The sequence below is a fragment of the Myzus persicae genome, unplaced genomic scaffold, assembly GCF_001856785.1.
Source record: "Myzus persicae strain clone G006 unplaced genomic scaffold, MPER_G0061.0, whole genome shotgun sequence".
Classification (NCBI taxonomy): domain Eukaryota; kingdom Metazoa; phylum Arthropoda; class Insecta; order Hemiptera; family Aphididae; genus Myzus; species Myzus persicae.
In genome coordinates, this window is record NW_019101405.1 from 118,096 (window position 1) to 134,624 (window position 16,529).

At 27.7% G+C, this 16,529-nt stretch overlaps 2 protein-coding genes across 2 annotated transcripts; both read right to left on the reverse strand.

The window, feature by feature from the left end:
- Positions 1-2,079: 2,079 nt before the first annotated feature.
- Positions 2,080-3,432, reverse strand: LOC111028969 (peptidyl-prolyl cis-trans isomerase-like 3). The gene is made up of 5 exons (XM_022307768.1): positions 3,319-3,432; positions 2,836-2,910; positions 2,586-2,747; positions 2,384-2,502; positions 2,080-2,320 (listed from the first exon to the last, which is right to left on the reverse strand). The coding sequence occupies exons 1-5, from the start codon at positions 3,319-3,321 to the stop codon at positions 2,194-2,196; spliced, it is 486 nt and encodes a 161-aa protein (XP_022163460.1). The 5' UTR covers positions 3,322-3,432; the 3' UTR covers positions 2,080-2,193.
- Positions 3,360-10,116, reverse strand: LOC111028967 (NCK-interacting protein with SH3 domain). The gene is made up of 10 exons (XM_022307767.1): positions 9,650-10,116; positions 8,812-8,996; positions 8,558-8,749; positions 8,305-8,418; positions 7,605-7,919; positions 6,776-6,978; positions 5,418-5,521; positions 5,128-5,352; positions 4,880-5,052; positions 3,360-4,790 (listed from the first exon to the last, which is right to left on the reverse strand). The coding sequence occupies exons 1-10, from the start codon at positions 9,669-9,671 to the stop codon at positions 4,599-4,601; spliced, it is 1,725 nt and encodes a 574-aa protein (XP_022163459.1). The 5' UTR covers positions 9,672-10,116; the 3' UTR covers positions 3,360-4,598.
- Between the last annotated feature and the right edge of the window lie 6,413 nt (positions 10,117-16,529).

The following is a 16,529-nucleotide window of genomic DNA, read 5'->3' on the forward strand; positions in this document are numbered from 1 at the left end:
CAATTTATATTTTGCTAAATGCATATAATATATTTAATTATGAGAATTACTATTGAGTGGATTCACAATATTTATTACTTTGATGATGAATCAAAAACTGGAGAAGTGGAGACCACTGTCAGAGGAACCTTGAATTCAGTTTTAATTAAAAATTTAATGTAGGTACCATATAAGTACAGTTATTTGTTTTTGATTGAAGCCAAAAAAAACAATATCAATTTATTCAATTTTGTTAAAACTGGCTTTGCATAAAGATGTGCATATTTTGTTCATTTTATTTTCATTTTTCCCGACGCTTTTGAAAACGATTGCAACTTGACCTCTCAAAAGCACCAACTAGATTCTTTTGGCTACCAGAAAAGATTCTTAAGTTGAAAACTGTAGCATTATTTTAAATACTTACCCATTGTGTAACACACAAAAAATTAAAATTAAAAAAACACATCATTGTTAAATCAATACATTCATTGTTCCACTTAGAATCTAAAATCAGGGCGACTCTTAGGGGGGGGGGGGGCTCGCTGAGCCTCGCACTTGGAAGTCAACTTTTTTTTTTAAGTTTGAGGTATGAATTATATCAATTTGTAAAGACATTTATTTCTCGTCGATCACCAACGTTATCTAATTATTCACAACCGTGTCGATTGTTTATCAACTTATACAGCTACCTACTGAAAAGTTCCGTTCATTGGTCATTGGTCACACAAACGCAAATATCACTCACGGTGTGAAAGAGGGGAGCAGGGTGTCTCGTCAAAACGTCTAAAATGTCAAAAATAATCTGTGATATGAAAACTATAAATAAAATCATTGATTATAAATACTCAATAATAAAATTAAGCTGCTTGTCTGCCAAAGTGTTGCTAAGTCTGATTGACGAAATGAAAGTTTTTTCGATCGCGTATAGATATGTAGTTATTATTTTATTAAAATCATTTATTTAATTTTAATTATTTAAAGTGAGCACTCGTGAGAAGAAGAGCTGTTAAAAAATTAATTTTCACAACGTGGCTTTTTACACACATTTTTTTAAATGAATACATCTAATGACAGTGATAAATGATAATTTAGATAAAAATTTTGTGAGTGGTTATAGTTCCTCTCGTGGAAACAATATTACATACAGTAAATATTATAATTCCGAAAAATAAATCAACCTTTAGGCATTGAAAGTGGTAAGCGATTAATATAATATCATTATTTTTGGTGACAGAGACCAACCCAAAAACTATGCTGCATTATGAGAAGAAAATGCGTTCGGTTAGAAAGACACAGACTCAATTTGCGTGGTAAGTTGTTGTTATCCACAAATTGGTGGATACTGGATCTAAAGAAGCAGAAAAAAAATTATATTTTGAATATCTTCTGCCTATCAAACAATTGTTTCAATTAATGAAAGATTTCAACAAGTAGCTTACTACTTGAATAATTTTGTTTTTTTGTATGATAAGCATAAACTTAAGTCCATCAATGATGTAGAATTACTGAAACATTGTATGAATTTACAGATATTACTGATAGTTACTAATAGTGAGTATATAGATGGTATGGATTTGTTTAGTGAAATAAAAATATTTTGTCACACTTTAAATATATTAATGTTTTGAATGTCCTGCAGTCAATTTCCTTATATTTCTATATCTTTGAGAATTATGCTTATAATGCCAATAAAAGTTTTTTGAAATTTAAAATTATAAAAAAATATTTGCCTACAACAATAGTTCTAGAGATACTTTCTGAACATTTTCAGAAACAAAAGAAAGAAAAATTAATTTTGTTTAAATTTTTGTACTTTTATTCTTTTTTGTTTGTTTGTAAACATGAGAATAAATTTAAATGACTAATAATATAATAATTTATATAATTGAATAATAAAATGTATTATTTACTTTTACATTATTGTAAAATTAAAAAAATTTGATTAAAATAAAAATTGCATTTATATTAAAGTATTAACATAACCTAAGGTAAAGGGTGAAAACTAGGTGGACGTCGCAGTGATATTTTGCCCCAGACTTCATAAAACCTAAAAGCAGCCGTCTAAAATAATTGTGGTTTGATAACAAAATGTATATAATAATTTATTTATCAGTCCATGCAGTTTATTGTAACAACTTCACTTACAAAATTTGTATTAAAAATAATTGTATTGATAATTACACTTTAATTATTAGATTTTTTTAAATAAAATATTCATGTTGCCAAAGGATTTGCATGAATGGAAACATATTGTATTTTCACATCAGTCAATGGTTTAAAATTTTTTGAATTAACTGGAAGTTTTTCTAGTTCATCTAAAGCTTCAAATCCATCGATCACCCTATAATAAATAATAATATTAGATTAAAAATCATAGACCAATTTTTATTAAGAGTTGTATTACCTTCCAAAAACTGTATATTTTAAATCCAGATTGGGTTGAGCGGCATACGTCAAGAAAAATTGGCTACTATTAGTGTTAGGCCCATTATTAGCCATTGATAAAGTCCCTCGTTCTTTATGCTAAGATTTTAATAAAATATTATTAATTATTTTTTACTATTTTGTAATGATAACAAATAACTTAAAAATTAAAATATAATTACTTTCAAATTTTCTTTGAACTCATCTTCAAACTTTCGACCCCAAATTGATGAACCTCCTTTACCCGTATGTGTTGGATCACCAGTTTGTACAATGAATCCTTTTATGTTACGGTGAAACAAACACCCATTGTAATAGTCACTGGCACATAATGCCAAGAAGTTCTAATCACAAACAATAATTAAATTAATAATTTGAATATTATGAAGCATATAGACATAAAATATAATGTATACATATTGTAAAATTTACCTCTGCAGTTTTTGGACATTCTTCACAGAATACTTCAATTTTTATATCACCAACATCTGTGTGTAGAGTTACCGACTAAAAAGCAACAATTTCTGATTTCAAAATTATAAAATAAATCCAAGCAGTCTAGAATCTTTCCAGTTACTTTTATTAATGCATGATTTTAATGTACGTGATGTGCCCAGTACAATACTACAACTTATCTTTTAATATAATAAAACATAAAATATTTTAAGGAATTCAGAAGAAAAAGTGTATAGTATTAGTTTCTTTTTCAAGGTATTATTAATTCATATTTCAAAATTAGGCACTTAGTAATTTAATGTTAAAAAGTGATTAGTTGAAGAACTGAGTACCTATCTAAAACGATAAGTTATAAATTATAATACGATTATTATAATTAACATGTTAGTTGGAATTAGGGTGAATTTAACTAGAAATAATTTAAAAAACTCACAATGTGGCCTGTGATTATTGACTTACCATAGTTAGTAGAAAATGTATACAACTTCCTTTGCGACAGATTTTCACTAAATATAACAAATTTGAATAAGCATGAATTGAAATTTCATTAGCAGCAGTGGATCACAATTCACGGTTGGAGTCTGTATAGATAGAAATTAGAATAGAACCCTATTTCCATCAACTAATTCTAGTATTCTAATATCAGTAATATCACTATTGTAGTATTGTATATCCGAATTATTTACAATAACAAAGCAATAATCAGTTATCAAAATATTGTTCTTATCTCTGAAGTTTGCCGCTATTTGCTGATGGGACAAGCACATCATTGCCACATTCACGATCTTTAAAAACCTGTCAATAAAATATATCTAAACGGTTTTGATATTTTCAATATATTTATTATAATATTATTGAAGACTGAAAAACTTTCAACATAGCTAACACACAGTCAATAATATTGTCAATAATGAATATTGTGTGTAGGCCGTTTTACTGTTTTTTTCATACATATCGATTAAAAATATTTTAGCCTGCAGACTGCAGTCGTGTGTGGTTGTTAGTAACATACACACATAAGTGATTTTGTACACTTCAACAATTTATATTTTGTAACGATAACTGAGAATCGTGAACATAGTAGTTCCTCTCTGGACACTTATTGATCACATCATGGCTAGCGACTAAGTAACCGAGTCATCCAGTCAAGCGTAGTCAAATATAATAATATTACAATTATTATAATTAATCTAATTAATTCATACATACATTTCATCTATTCTGTGTGCAGATAACCCATTGGGAAAATGAGAACCATTGCTGTAAAGTCTGCTGAATGTTACTGCTAGCATATGTTATTCAGTCAACGTTTTTATAAAATATAAATAATTAGACACAAAAAGTTGTTTTATTGGTATACTAAAATCTGTAATAAGTAATACATATCAAGTATTTGGTTTTAAATATATAAGATGAATCCAACAAACAAGAATACTTAATATATCAATTAACATATAAAAATTAATAATATATATTTAATACTATAACATTGTTAAATATGAAATAAAATTTAAAAATATCAAAACGTATTGTAAAATAAGATACAGCTACAAGCGAAAAGAAGAAAAATCAAAATGGTTATAATATTAATAAAATGTTTAAGATAATATTTGGCACATAAAAGTAACATACAATAATAATCATCACAACATTGTTACAAGCACATTTAGCATTTTGATTAATACTCAAAATAGTGAATAAGCAAGCTATTATATTTTGGAAACAAATATTCAACAATTTTATTTGGACAATTCTGGATATTTTAAATAAATTTCCTTAATAATACAGATATCTTGGTCTTTAGTGCAAGAACTATCATCGACAAGAATTTCTTGAAGGCAATTATTTAAATCTGATAATTTATGTTTGCGGTCTAAATATTCTGTATTAAAAATCACATTCTTACAAAGTTCCAAGTATGAAGTACGAGCCTAGACATTATAAAACAAAACAGTTATAAATTATTGAATGACATAATATATTATGTAATTAAAAATGCAAAATTTGTTCAATTCATTACCATTTCATCGGATGGAATATTCAAAAATTGACGTATAATAATATCAACTAGAACTTCTATATCATTAACATAAAACAGTTTAGCAGTTTTTGAGTCAGCAAGGATGTCATTTAACAATTTTTCTACAGAGTTTTTTGGCTTTTTCTTCAATTTTAAAACTTGCACTGGATCTTCTATAAAGATTTATATTATATATAGTATATATGGTTAATGTTTATCTGTTATAATTAGAGAATTACTGAACTAACTTTCAGTGTTAAGTAAAATCAACAAATTTTCAGTCAATACTTTAGCATTATCTCTATGTGCCAGCCCTTTTAAAGTTATGTTTGATTCAATTTTGGAAAACTGAAGATTATAAGACAGCAATAAATTAATCATGCATTCAGTATTTTTTTCATCATTAGAAGATTTTAGATCATTGTCCTCTATATCACTTAGTATTTTGGTAACAAAGTCCACATTCATATATTCTGAAAAATCAAAAACAAAATCATTTATTGGATGCTTTATAGATGTATCATAATTAAATGTTTACCAAAGCAAGAAATTGGTAAAGTCTCTCCAACCGATAAAATTAGTGTTAGAAATTCAGCAAGAATGACTTGCTTGTTTAAATCTTCTTTGTTATTTTGTATATCTCTAAAAATAACATTTGATTTGAGTTTTTATCATTAATCAGTATACAAAATGTGTAGTAAATATCAAATAGAATGTTTTTTTTTTATTATTAGCCTTTAGTTTAACTATTACAGCTCAACAATTATTTGAACAAAATAATAAGATACAATTCTATAGAATACAAAAAATAGAATGTTTTAGATTCTTATTACAACACTGTGGGTGATATTAGAATATTGACCCAGTTAATGGGACTCATTGAAGTTGGGGCTCAAATATTTCCCTAATTTTCCACTATCACATTTTTGAACTTACCACCAATTCCTGTTGATTTTTCAAATAAAACAAAAATAATTTTTTATATATATAAATATAAATAAATATAAATTCTGTGCTATGGAAGACACTTGATGATAGCAATACAAAGACGATAAAACCAACAAAATCTCGTAAATCATAATAAATTAGAATTCGGGCACAATCGGATTGTGCCTTGAAATGCCATATTAATTTTTGTCAAAAAGTGGGGGAAATCTAGTATCGTTGATCAGGCCATCGGGGCACAACAAATTTGTGCTCGCCACCCAATGTCCATATATTATAGTATGTAAGTATTGTACACAAGTATTTGATAACATTTTTTTGTTTGATAATATTTTTAAATAATATACCAAATATATTATGATGGAAGAAACACCTACTCAATTTTAATTTAATATACTTTTTTCTTGTCTTTCAATTTTGTAGATCGGGAAAGTGGCCATGTGCCTCATAGCACGAACCGCCACTGTAAACACCAATATTATAATCTGTGAGTCTATAAATAAATCCATATATCTTCTACTACTAGACAAGCAATGAGTAAATAGAAAATATGGCAATTTTCATTAAGAATGCTTGTACTTTACTCGATTACTCATGTGCATGGTAGTACGGGGTAGTAGGGTGAGATATATATATATAGAGAGTATTTGTATTTTATTCTTCAAGACAGGTTACATCACAGCAATATGTTTGCATGCCACTCGTAATGTAGTTGTTATACACAGTTCTTGTCTAGTGGTATATGTTCTTTGACTAAATCTAACAATACATGATTGGTTCTACTGAATGCAAATGTGCTATGTTCCTGCGAGTCAGAAAAAGAAAACCAATAGTAAGCTGACACCTTCTTACAGAGCTATACAGGAACCCATTAAAAAAATTAAAACTAAATAGGTAGTTCAATATTAATATTGTAAATATTAAATTATTTACATAAAAAAGAGTAGGTACCTAGCTAATTCCATTGGCAGTATGGAATTAATTATAATTTCAACAACAACAAAATTGAGTTTGCATAGTTCAGAAAATATGTTAAGCAAATGTTTTTGAATCACCCATCGTAATTCCATTTGGTAATACTCCAATAAATTATTAATCGATGTAAACTGGTCCATTTTTAAAACATGATTTATGACCATAGGATCTGCATTTTTCTATAATAAAAAAAATTATTATTATTATTACAAAAGAGTATACACTTTTCTTTTTGAGTTTGTGATTGGCATAATGGTATAATTTAATTAGTTATTATTGATTCTAATTATGTTTCCCGTCATTCCAAATTAATGTTTAAAAATATACAGGATGTCCCGTGAGGATTTACCCAAAACCAGTTTTTAGTCCCCCTTTATGGCTAATGGGTATATCCTCACAGGAAATCCAGTATTATAAAGTAAAAATCCAAAAATGCTATTTTAAATCATTTTATATGCAGGTACCCAAATAGGCTTTACAAAATCAATACTTAAGTAGAATGTAGATTTTCAAATAAAATTTAAAAATATAATTTTTATTATCAGAGAGAGTTTCAACAAAGTTTACTACTTAATCTACTTTAAAATAACTGGTTAAAATAAAAAAAATAAATCCAGCATTAAAAAAAAAAGTTTGCTTTGATATAAATTATAAATGTGATAAAATTATCATAAATAAATGATTCCAAAAAAATTCTCAGTCGAAGTTATTAAATAAATAATTAAAAATTAAAAATAATTTTGTTTAATTTGCAACTGATGGGTATAATTGTATATTTAATTAAATAAATAAATAAATTGATTACCAAGATGCTCGTAAGTTCTACTAAACAGTCTTCAATTTGAACATGATCATCAAATATTTGCCATGAACGTTGTTGTGAATCTTCTTTGGCAGCGGTTAAGTATTCCAATAACTGTTGCATGCATTTTCCATCCTTAGTATTTTCCAAACATTCTACTGGTAATGTTGCACTTGTAGGCGGAAAAGTATCAATAATTTCACGTACACTATTGAGACTAGACTTTGCTGATTCATCAACTAGATTAGATAAATATTGAATCACAACAGAAACAGCTAGTTGAGAAAAATTATAAGACAATCCTGTATGATTTCTTACCTAAAACAGCAACAATTTTATATATTTATATAAGATCATTAACAATTGCTTAAAGAATTTTGATGTATAACAATATGACATATGTACAGCTTAAACATTAACTAACACCAATTACTAGAAAATATTAATCAAACAAAATGCCTTCTAAAAACTTAAAGTCGAAATTCATGGATTTGCATCTTCTTTGAGGGATGCTTGACACTAATATAACTTAAAAGTTCGAATATTTGTATTGATAAATATAAGTATTGATGTTTGTTTTTTTAACATAAAATATAAGATGGACTTAAAAAAATCTTATAGGTCTATGAGAGTTATTTTGTATTAATTCATATTATAGAGAAATAAATACCCAATATTATAATGTTTAACATTAAGTTCATACTTGCTGCACTACTTCATAAATATCTGGAATAGTTATGTCCTTTGATTTTTTTGAAACACTAGAACTATTTTTAGTTTCATTTAATGTCTGTTCATATGCCTCTGATTGATTACCCTGAAATCATAATACAAAGTTTGTGTTCACATATTCAATTATATACAATCGTATAACTGTAGGTACCCTCATTACTCAACTAATTAAATATCATACTATAAAGAAAATAGTAATATGAATAATAAAGTAATAGTAATACCTTATCAGCGGTTTTGCATTGTATTGGAGTATCTAGTGTATTATAGGAAGATTTTTGTTTAAATTTTTTTTGTCGTCTCAACAATGATTCATATAGCTTAAATTTGTCAGAGGAATTATCATTCACATCAAGTTTTTGTTGGACTGTCAAGAGACAATCGTCTAGGAATTTTAATACATGTGTATCTTTTACCTGATAACATTAAAATACTTAAATAAACATATAGGTAATTTACAATAATATAATTTACTTACATAAATTGTTTTGACATAATTATATGGTACATATCCTAAATCACCATTATGGTTGATAACTAAACACCAACTCTTTTTATCAGCAACATCCCGGTAAATGAAAAATTCATCATTCATTTTGAAGTCTAATGTTCTCTCTGATGAAGTATCTTTGTAATCGTACAATGCTTGAAGCATCTCATAATCTGGTCAATATATTAAGTTAATTTTTCTAATTTCTGATTTATGATGAATAATGATAATAATAAATTTAATTTTTAAACATATTAACTAATTATGAATTGCAATGATTTATTATTAACTATGAATTCAAATCACTCATGAATATTAGGTAACTATTGTTTTTTTACTATAACTTTTTAATTTTTGAAAAAAAAGATATACAATATACATATTATAATAAATATATTTCATATTGTAATTTGTATAAATAATTATTTGAATGTGCATTTTTAGCTTTTTAAACAGTTAGAATGACAATTATTAGGCAATAAAGTTTGAAATAAAACTCTAGGTCTTAAAAAACAAAAAATAAATTGCAAATGTTTTACTGTCCCTATAAAAAAATGTTACTATCTATGAAGATATTGAAAATATTTAAAAATAATTCTGTGTTGGCATTATAGCGACATGTAAATAATATTACTAAATTACCAAACACTAAAAAGATAAATGTAGGTACAAAAACATGATCAAAACGATATAATATTATGTAGACAAGTAAATCAAATCATTATCAAAACAGTACAATATATATTCAATATACAATATTCAAAATTAGTGTTGATTTATAATGTGGGAATAATATTTATTATTTATGATTTTGTCAATAGCTTACTGCTTTCAGATGTATCGTTCATATTTGTCCTCGAAGAAATATAATATTGTGGATTATAAAATTCTTATGGACTAGTTGATGACAGTTGGGCCCAGACAAAACGTTTATTTATAATAATAATAAAAAGTATAATATTTTATTTACTCGCACTGAACATTATTGTTTATAACATAATATTGAGTTGTATTAAGTACCTACTACCATTCACAGAACCATTTAGATAACCGAATAACCGATCGATTGCGAGTAATGAGAACTGAGTAATTTAAAAATGATTAAAACCTTAGATAAGATATTAGCTGATGATTGAAAAGTATTGTAATCTGCGGAAACATCGCGTTCGCAATAAACAACAATATGAAGATGACATGAGTATCAACTACTATTGAGTTGTTAAGTGAGAACAGACTACAGACCATTGAATTATATCATAACTATATAACAACAAAAAATTATAATATATAAATTATTACATAGTTCAATGGTACACTGGTACCGATTACAACAGAGCTGGTGGCCGGTGGAACTATGGAGCGCAGCTGCGGCGCACAATGCACATAGATAAGTGTAATCACTGAACAATAATCGAAGCGCAGCTCAACCAGGTTCACCAGCTCACAGGACGCTAGTCGCTAATTGTGACACTTATCGCTATACAGGACTATACAGGACACAATAAAAAAATAGGTCATCACCACGGACTGCCTACCGGAATGTCTCATTAAATTTCTATGAATGTTTGAAATTTGTGCGATATTCAACAGGAAATTAAAAATTTACCGTCGAATTATTTTCTTGTTATATTGTTATTCAAAAACGAATAACTGTATTTGATTTTTTCGTGGCTTCTTGTGAATAAATAAGTTGTCTGTAAACACTAACTTATAAACTACATATTAACATTGATTCATTAATATGTGATAAATTTGAATTTAAAGATAAATCATTTCATAGGTAGGAAAAAATATAGTGTTCTTTTTTCTTTTTTTCTTCTTTTTATTCTTCTTTTTTCATTTTTAAAAAAAATGTTCACTTTCATAAGTGACTTGAGTAACAGGGAGGGTTAAAATGTATACAATGAGCAAACAAAATAGCTTCAAAAATAATTAGGAAAACAATAATTCCAAAAACTATACTGAAAATATAAAGGGGAAAACAATATTTTTGTGTAGCAGTACACATACCTACACGAATACACGATCACATAATATCATAGCATCTAAACACATCTAGCTGCATGCATAGATTTGTTTGGGTTTATTACAGATACTATTTATATAAATAACAATGACAAATGGGACCAATAACAGTAAATATTATGTAACACGACGTATTTTTAGTTATTATTCAATTAACCACCATTAGGGATTGCTATGTTCGTCAGCCGCCTCCGTTCTACAGAATATATTATACAACTTTCAATAGGCTCAGCGTCAATGTGTATAACAACAATAATTATTTCTTGGTAATTACTAATTAGTCCTGCTGGCTGCTGGATTGCAGTCGAAATTTGTAACCCAGGCGTTTTATTGTAAAAATAAACACCCGAAGATATATTGTTTTAATTTTATTTGATGTCTATATTTATGTAATATTTAGTCATTTTAAATCCGATACTTTCTTATTAGACAATCAAAATGCAATATAAATGGATTAATAATATAATTCCATAGTTTTTAAAGTTTTTATACAAACAAACTTTTAACCCATTTACTCATTTTGTTGATAGAATCTAATATAAAATGACCGGACCACCAGGTCATAGTATGGTAAAATTTGCATTTCCAAACCGGCCACCTCCGACCCTGCTTGCGATGAGCTAAAAATAATAACCTGTAATTATGGGTAATATTGTACACTGCAGCAATGTACCTACTTTGCCTATACAATACGCCGGACCACGTGTACCTGACAATATATTATTTAATATTTATATTTGTATAATACTTCTCATCAGTATTTACAACAGTTTTTAACTAATTCTATAACGTAGATTGTGGGTATACATATTTTACAATAATTATATTATATTTAATTGTATGTTTATTATAATTTAGTTATGAACTTCAATAATATACATTGGTAGTTCTCATGACTCACTGTTAGATCCATAGACCTTATACTACTAGACAAGCAAATGCGTGTATGGAAATCATAGCAACATAGAAGGCGCTTTTTGATTACTCGATTACTCTTGCGAACGGTAGTGCGGGCTAGCAGGGCAAGAAATAAAGAAATGTAGATTATTGTATTTTTAGTAAAGCTCACATTACTGCAAAATTTTGCTACATCGCTCATAATGCTGTTGTTGTACACAGTCATTATATAAAGTAGTATAAGTTCCATGGTTAGATCCAGAAGAACTATATGAGCCAAAATGTTCTACGAGAAAGAGGTGATTCGATATTTAGAATTTTCGTTTACATTCATTCCAAATCATAAGTTAACAGTTTCATTTAACAACTTAATTGTCAACTTTCAATACCTAGACACCTAGTAAATTATATTATATTTACAAATTTAAAATCTACCCTGTAAGATAGTAGTTAGAACCTAACAAAATAAAGTTTTAAAGGAAAATTAAAGTTTGTTTCATGATACATTAGCTGATAGCCTATAATATTAATATAGTTTGATGTTTTGTGTCAAATAAAATATTCAGAATATGAAAATACCTACCGATATAAGTTTATTACTAAATTATAAAGTTAGGTACCTATCCTAATAACTAATAAGTAATAATGATATAAATAAATTATAGAATAAATTTTACTTAGAAATCGATGTTTAAGAGGATGCTACCCACGCGTCTGTTGTCTCCCTCTTACGACATACCAAATTTTCGTTCACTAGTTTGAATAGAGTCCCGTTAGTTTTGATATAAGATTGAATTTAAGTATTATAAAACTTTTAGGTAAGAACATTATTTATGCTTAAGCGTCGGCGGATTTCCGATATTTTCATTTTCAAGCAAGATACGAGTATGTGAAATAACACAAATCAAAAATTCTCATATCTCGCTTGAAAATTAAAATATACAAAAATCCACCAACGCTTAAGCATAGATAATGTTCTTACCTAAAACTTTTACAATAGGTCCATTCACTCTAATATCAAAACCCACAGCACACTATTGAAACTAGTGAACCAAAATTTTCTATGTCCAATATAAGTGTGAAGACAAAGACAACAAATGTATGGGTATTGGGTATAGCGTCCTTTTAATGCTGATCAGTGGCGCAATTGCACAACTTGTGAGGGGCTTCCACCCACAGAAATATGTTCGGTTTTTTTTACCAATACTAGGTACGTAGTAAGTAGTTGTAGATGTAATAACTAATATGTATACTTTTATCATTTGTATAGAAATTTACAATATATGTATAGTTGTAACGTATAAAGTATATTTAAATATTTAATATGAGTAAAATTTTTTTTCCAATATACATTATCTATTAATAAAAGGTATAAAATTGAATTTTTAACTTAGGAGGAACCTACACCCTCATGAAAACAGTAGATAGTTTATTATCAATAAGTAAAGAAAATGAATAAAAAAAAACATTCGATGTAAATTGCAAGTATCTATGGTTATCGGTTTTTGAATTACAACAAAATAAGAAAATCACTCCATGAGAAATCGAGTGAATATCTTCTAACTCTAATTAAAATTAAATTAAATTTATTTTTGATAAAGGTAGACAAACTTATAAGGAATTTTATATTAAATGTTCAAGTTTTAGATATAAAAAGAAATTTTTTATGAATTTCTAACTCAAAATAATTTTCAAATTTTTATGATTTTTATTAATTTTGTCAAAATTTGAACTTCGAACGCTCATAAAAATGTTTATGTAATTACACTCAACTTTTTAAAAAAATTTTTCTAACAAAAAATTATGAGGAAACTTGTATTATATTTTCAAGCTTTTTGACCGAACGAAAATATTTTTATCGACATTAATTTAAAAATACAAATACAAATCGTAAATTTCATATGCCTACAAATTGCTCAATATGAGTGTTCACATTTAAAAAATTGTATGATGCATATAAAATGCTAATGTTTAATATTCAGTGAACATTTCATTTATCTGAAGTATAATTTTTTTTAGAGTTACACTAAAAACCAAAGTCGATTTTGTTGAAAAACAATTTCGAGTGAAAATTCCTGCTGTTCCTTAATTTGTTTTTTATTTTTCCTGGTACTTTTGAAAATTATTGGAAATTTTAAATTTTGACCTCCCAAATTCATTAACTAGACTTTTTTCACTGAAAAGATATTGAAGTTGAAAATCGAAGCATTATTTCGACTACTCATCATGTACAGTTAAAAAAACCCAGGGGCGGCTCCAGAGCCTAGGTTAGGGGGGGGGGGCAAGTTATAATTAGTAAAGTAGTAAAGTAGTAAACTGCTTACTCAATCGACGATATTGGGCAAAGACGCAACGCGCGACTGTCTACTACATTATTTATAGAATTAGATTGTAACAATTCTTATCAAGATAATATTCTTACTTCTTAGTATTTCCGTAGTCCGTACGGAAATGTGTGCTATGCAATAATTCAACATTCATGTTTTGAACATAATAAAACAATAATATCATACCATAGTATATTTTATATTAATATAGTTTACGAGTATTTATAGCCTTATTGGTTGTTCGTAAGAATAGATAGCAACCAGCGAGTACATCGTATACACGGTCGTAGGCTCTATGGCTTATTATAGTCCATATTATGACAATATTATAATATGCATTTTTTGTTAACAATATAATTTTTTTATAAATACGGGCTTGGGGGGAGGGGCCGCGGTCCCTAGGCCCCCCCCCTGGAGCCGCCCCTGAAAAAACCACACATCATTGTAAAATCAATACATTCGCTCCACTCAGGATCTAAAACCAGAGAAGTCACTTAACTTTGTCTAGTAGTTGTCGCATATACTCTATAATTGAGTGAGTCGTAGTAATAGTCTGTAATGTATGTGTTAAATTTTAACTCAATGGTAGGTACCTACATTATTGAATGTGATGAAAAACGGTCCTGAGCGGAGACTGTCTTAGTCTAAACGTACCTAAAGGTACCTTAAAATCTGTACGGCAAGAAATGGCAAAATACGTTTTAATTTGCATTTATAGCTGGGTGATTTATCGTTATTACAACGACGATGATATCATATTGATCCTGCGCGAACCGACGATTAAATAAGTACACCTACTCGTTGTCATGGTGGCAGTGTTTCAAGGTCGCCGGTATTTTATTTGCCCTGCATATAATCCTATATTCGTATTCCAATACCTACTGTATACGAGATCATAAAAATACATTATATTATATAGATAATAGATAGATACCTATATTATTTGCATGAATATAAAAATACAATACTATCTACTAAGTATATGTTTCGATTGACATTTAGCTTTATTCCCTCAATCCCTCTAAGGACCACAGTATTTAAAATTTTACTCACAGGTTGCTATTGCATTTATTTAGCTATAGGTACTTCACAGACGTTGTTTGTCAACAATGTAATAGGGGAGAGCGGAGACATAATTGGAAAAAAATAAGATTATTCGTTGTAATGATTTTCAACTTACTACAAACCTTAATTTGATAAACTTATATACTTATACACTTGAACCCTCTGAATTCTATTTTACTTAAGAGGACGCTATACCCGCATGTGTCGTCTCTGTCTTACAAAGTAAAAACGAGGCAAATTTTATGTTCACAATAATACATTTTACTTTTTAATTTCTATAATCAGGGTAAATTTACCTCTTGTAAAATTTAAAGTCAAGAATATTACCTAGGGCACCTCGGAGGATTTTATTTATATTATTATTTTTATGTTAGTTGTAACTATTTTTAATTTGTACATTTTTAGTGCACTTTTTAAAACGAACATAACTTACTTAAAAATATTAATATCAATAAAATCGTAGATAATATTCTTGAATTAAAATTTTATGAGAGGTAAATTCACTCTAATTTTATAAATTACTGTGCACAATGAATTATTGCGAACGTAAAATTCGCCATTTTGTACGTTTGTAAGACAGGAAGAATGTGCCCATGTGCGTCCTCTTCTGAGTAGTGTTTCACTAGCTGAACTAGTATCTCTAGTAAAGTCTATTCTCTAGTAATCTAGTAAGGTATTCTAGACTTCCGATTAAAAAAATTACACAGGTTGAACAGTTGTTAAGCCCATTAACATAATGCGTATTTACGATGTTGTCGTTGCAATATTTATAAATTCACACAAACAATTTTAACCTGAAAGTTCATCAAGTTCACTTATTAATAACTCTCCAAAGAAAATAATACGTTTAATTTATTTCCAAAATAGGTTTCATTTTCTATTTGAAATAATATTATGCTGCTTGTATGTTTTAAGCTGTTATTTTTAACATACACTGACAAAGTAACGTAGTATAAAATAATGTTTAATATTTCATGCATGATTACACACATTTTTTACACTCTAGTTCTCAGTTTCTCGTCATCCACCTGTGTGGCTGTGTATCGTGTTACTTATGACAACGATGGTATGTTTTTATATTTGAAACTTTAAAAGGTAGGTATCTAGTTAAAAATATCAAAACCAGTATTTGCAAACAAAGAGATTAAGTACTAACATAATAATATATAGGGTACTGCTATACATTTCACGTGTTGGACAATATAATAACATTAATAACATTATAGATGCCATTTTATATTTTTCCAAATAATATAAATATACTTTATATTTATCAGATGTTAAAATTTTGAATTCAATCCATTGAAAGTATATAGTATTATCTAATAAGTATCATTTAATATATAGGCGCAGTGGTTAGCGCATAATATAGCCGAAAATAATGATTAACAT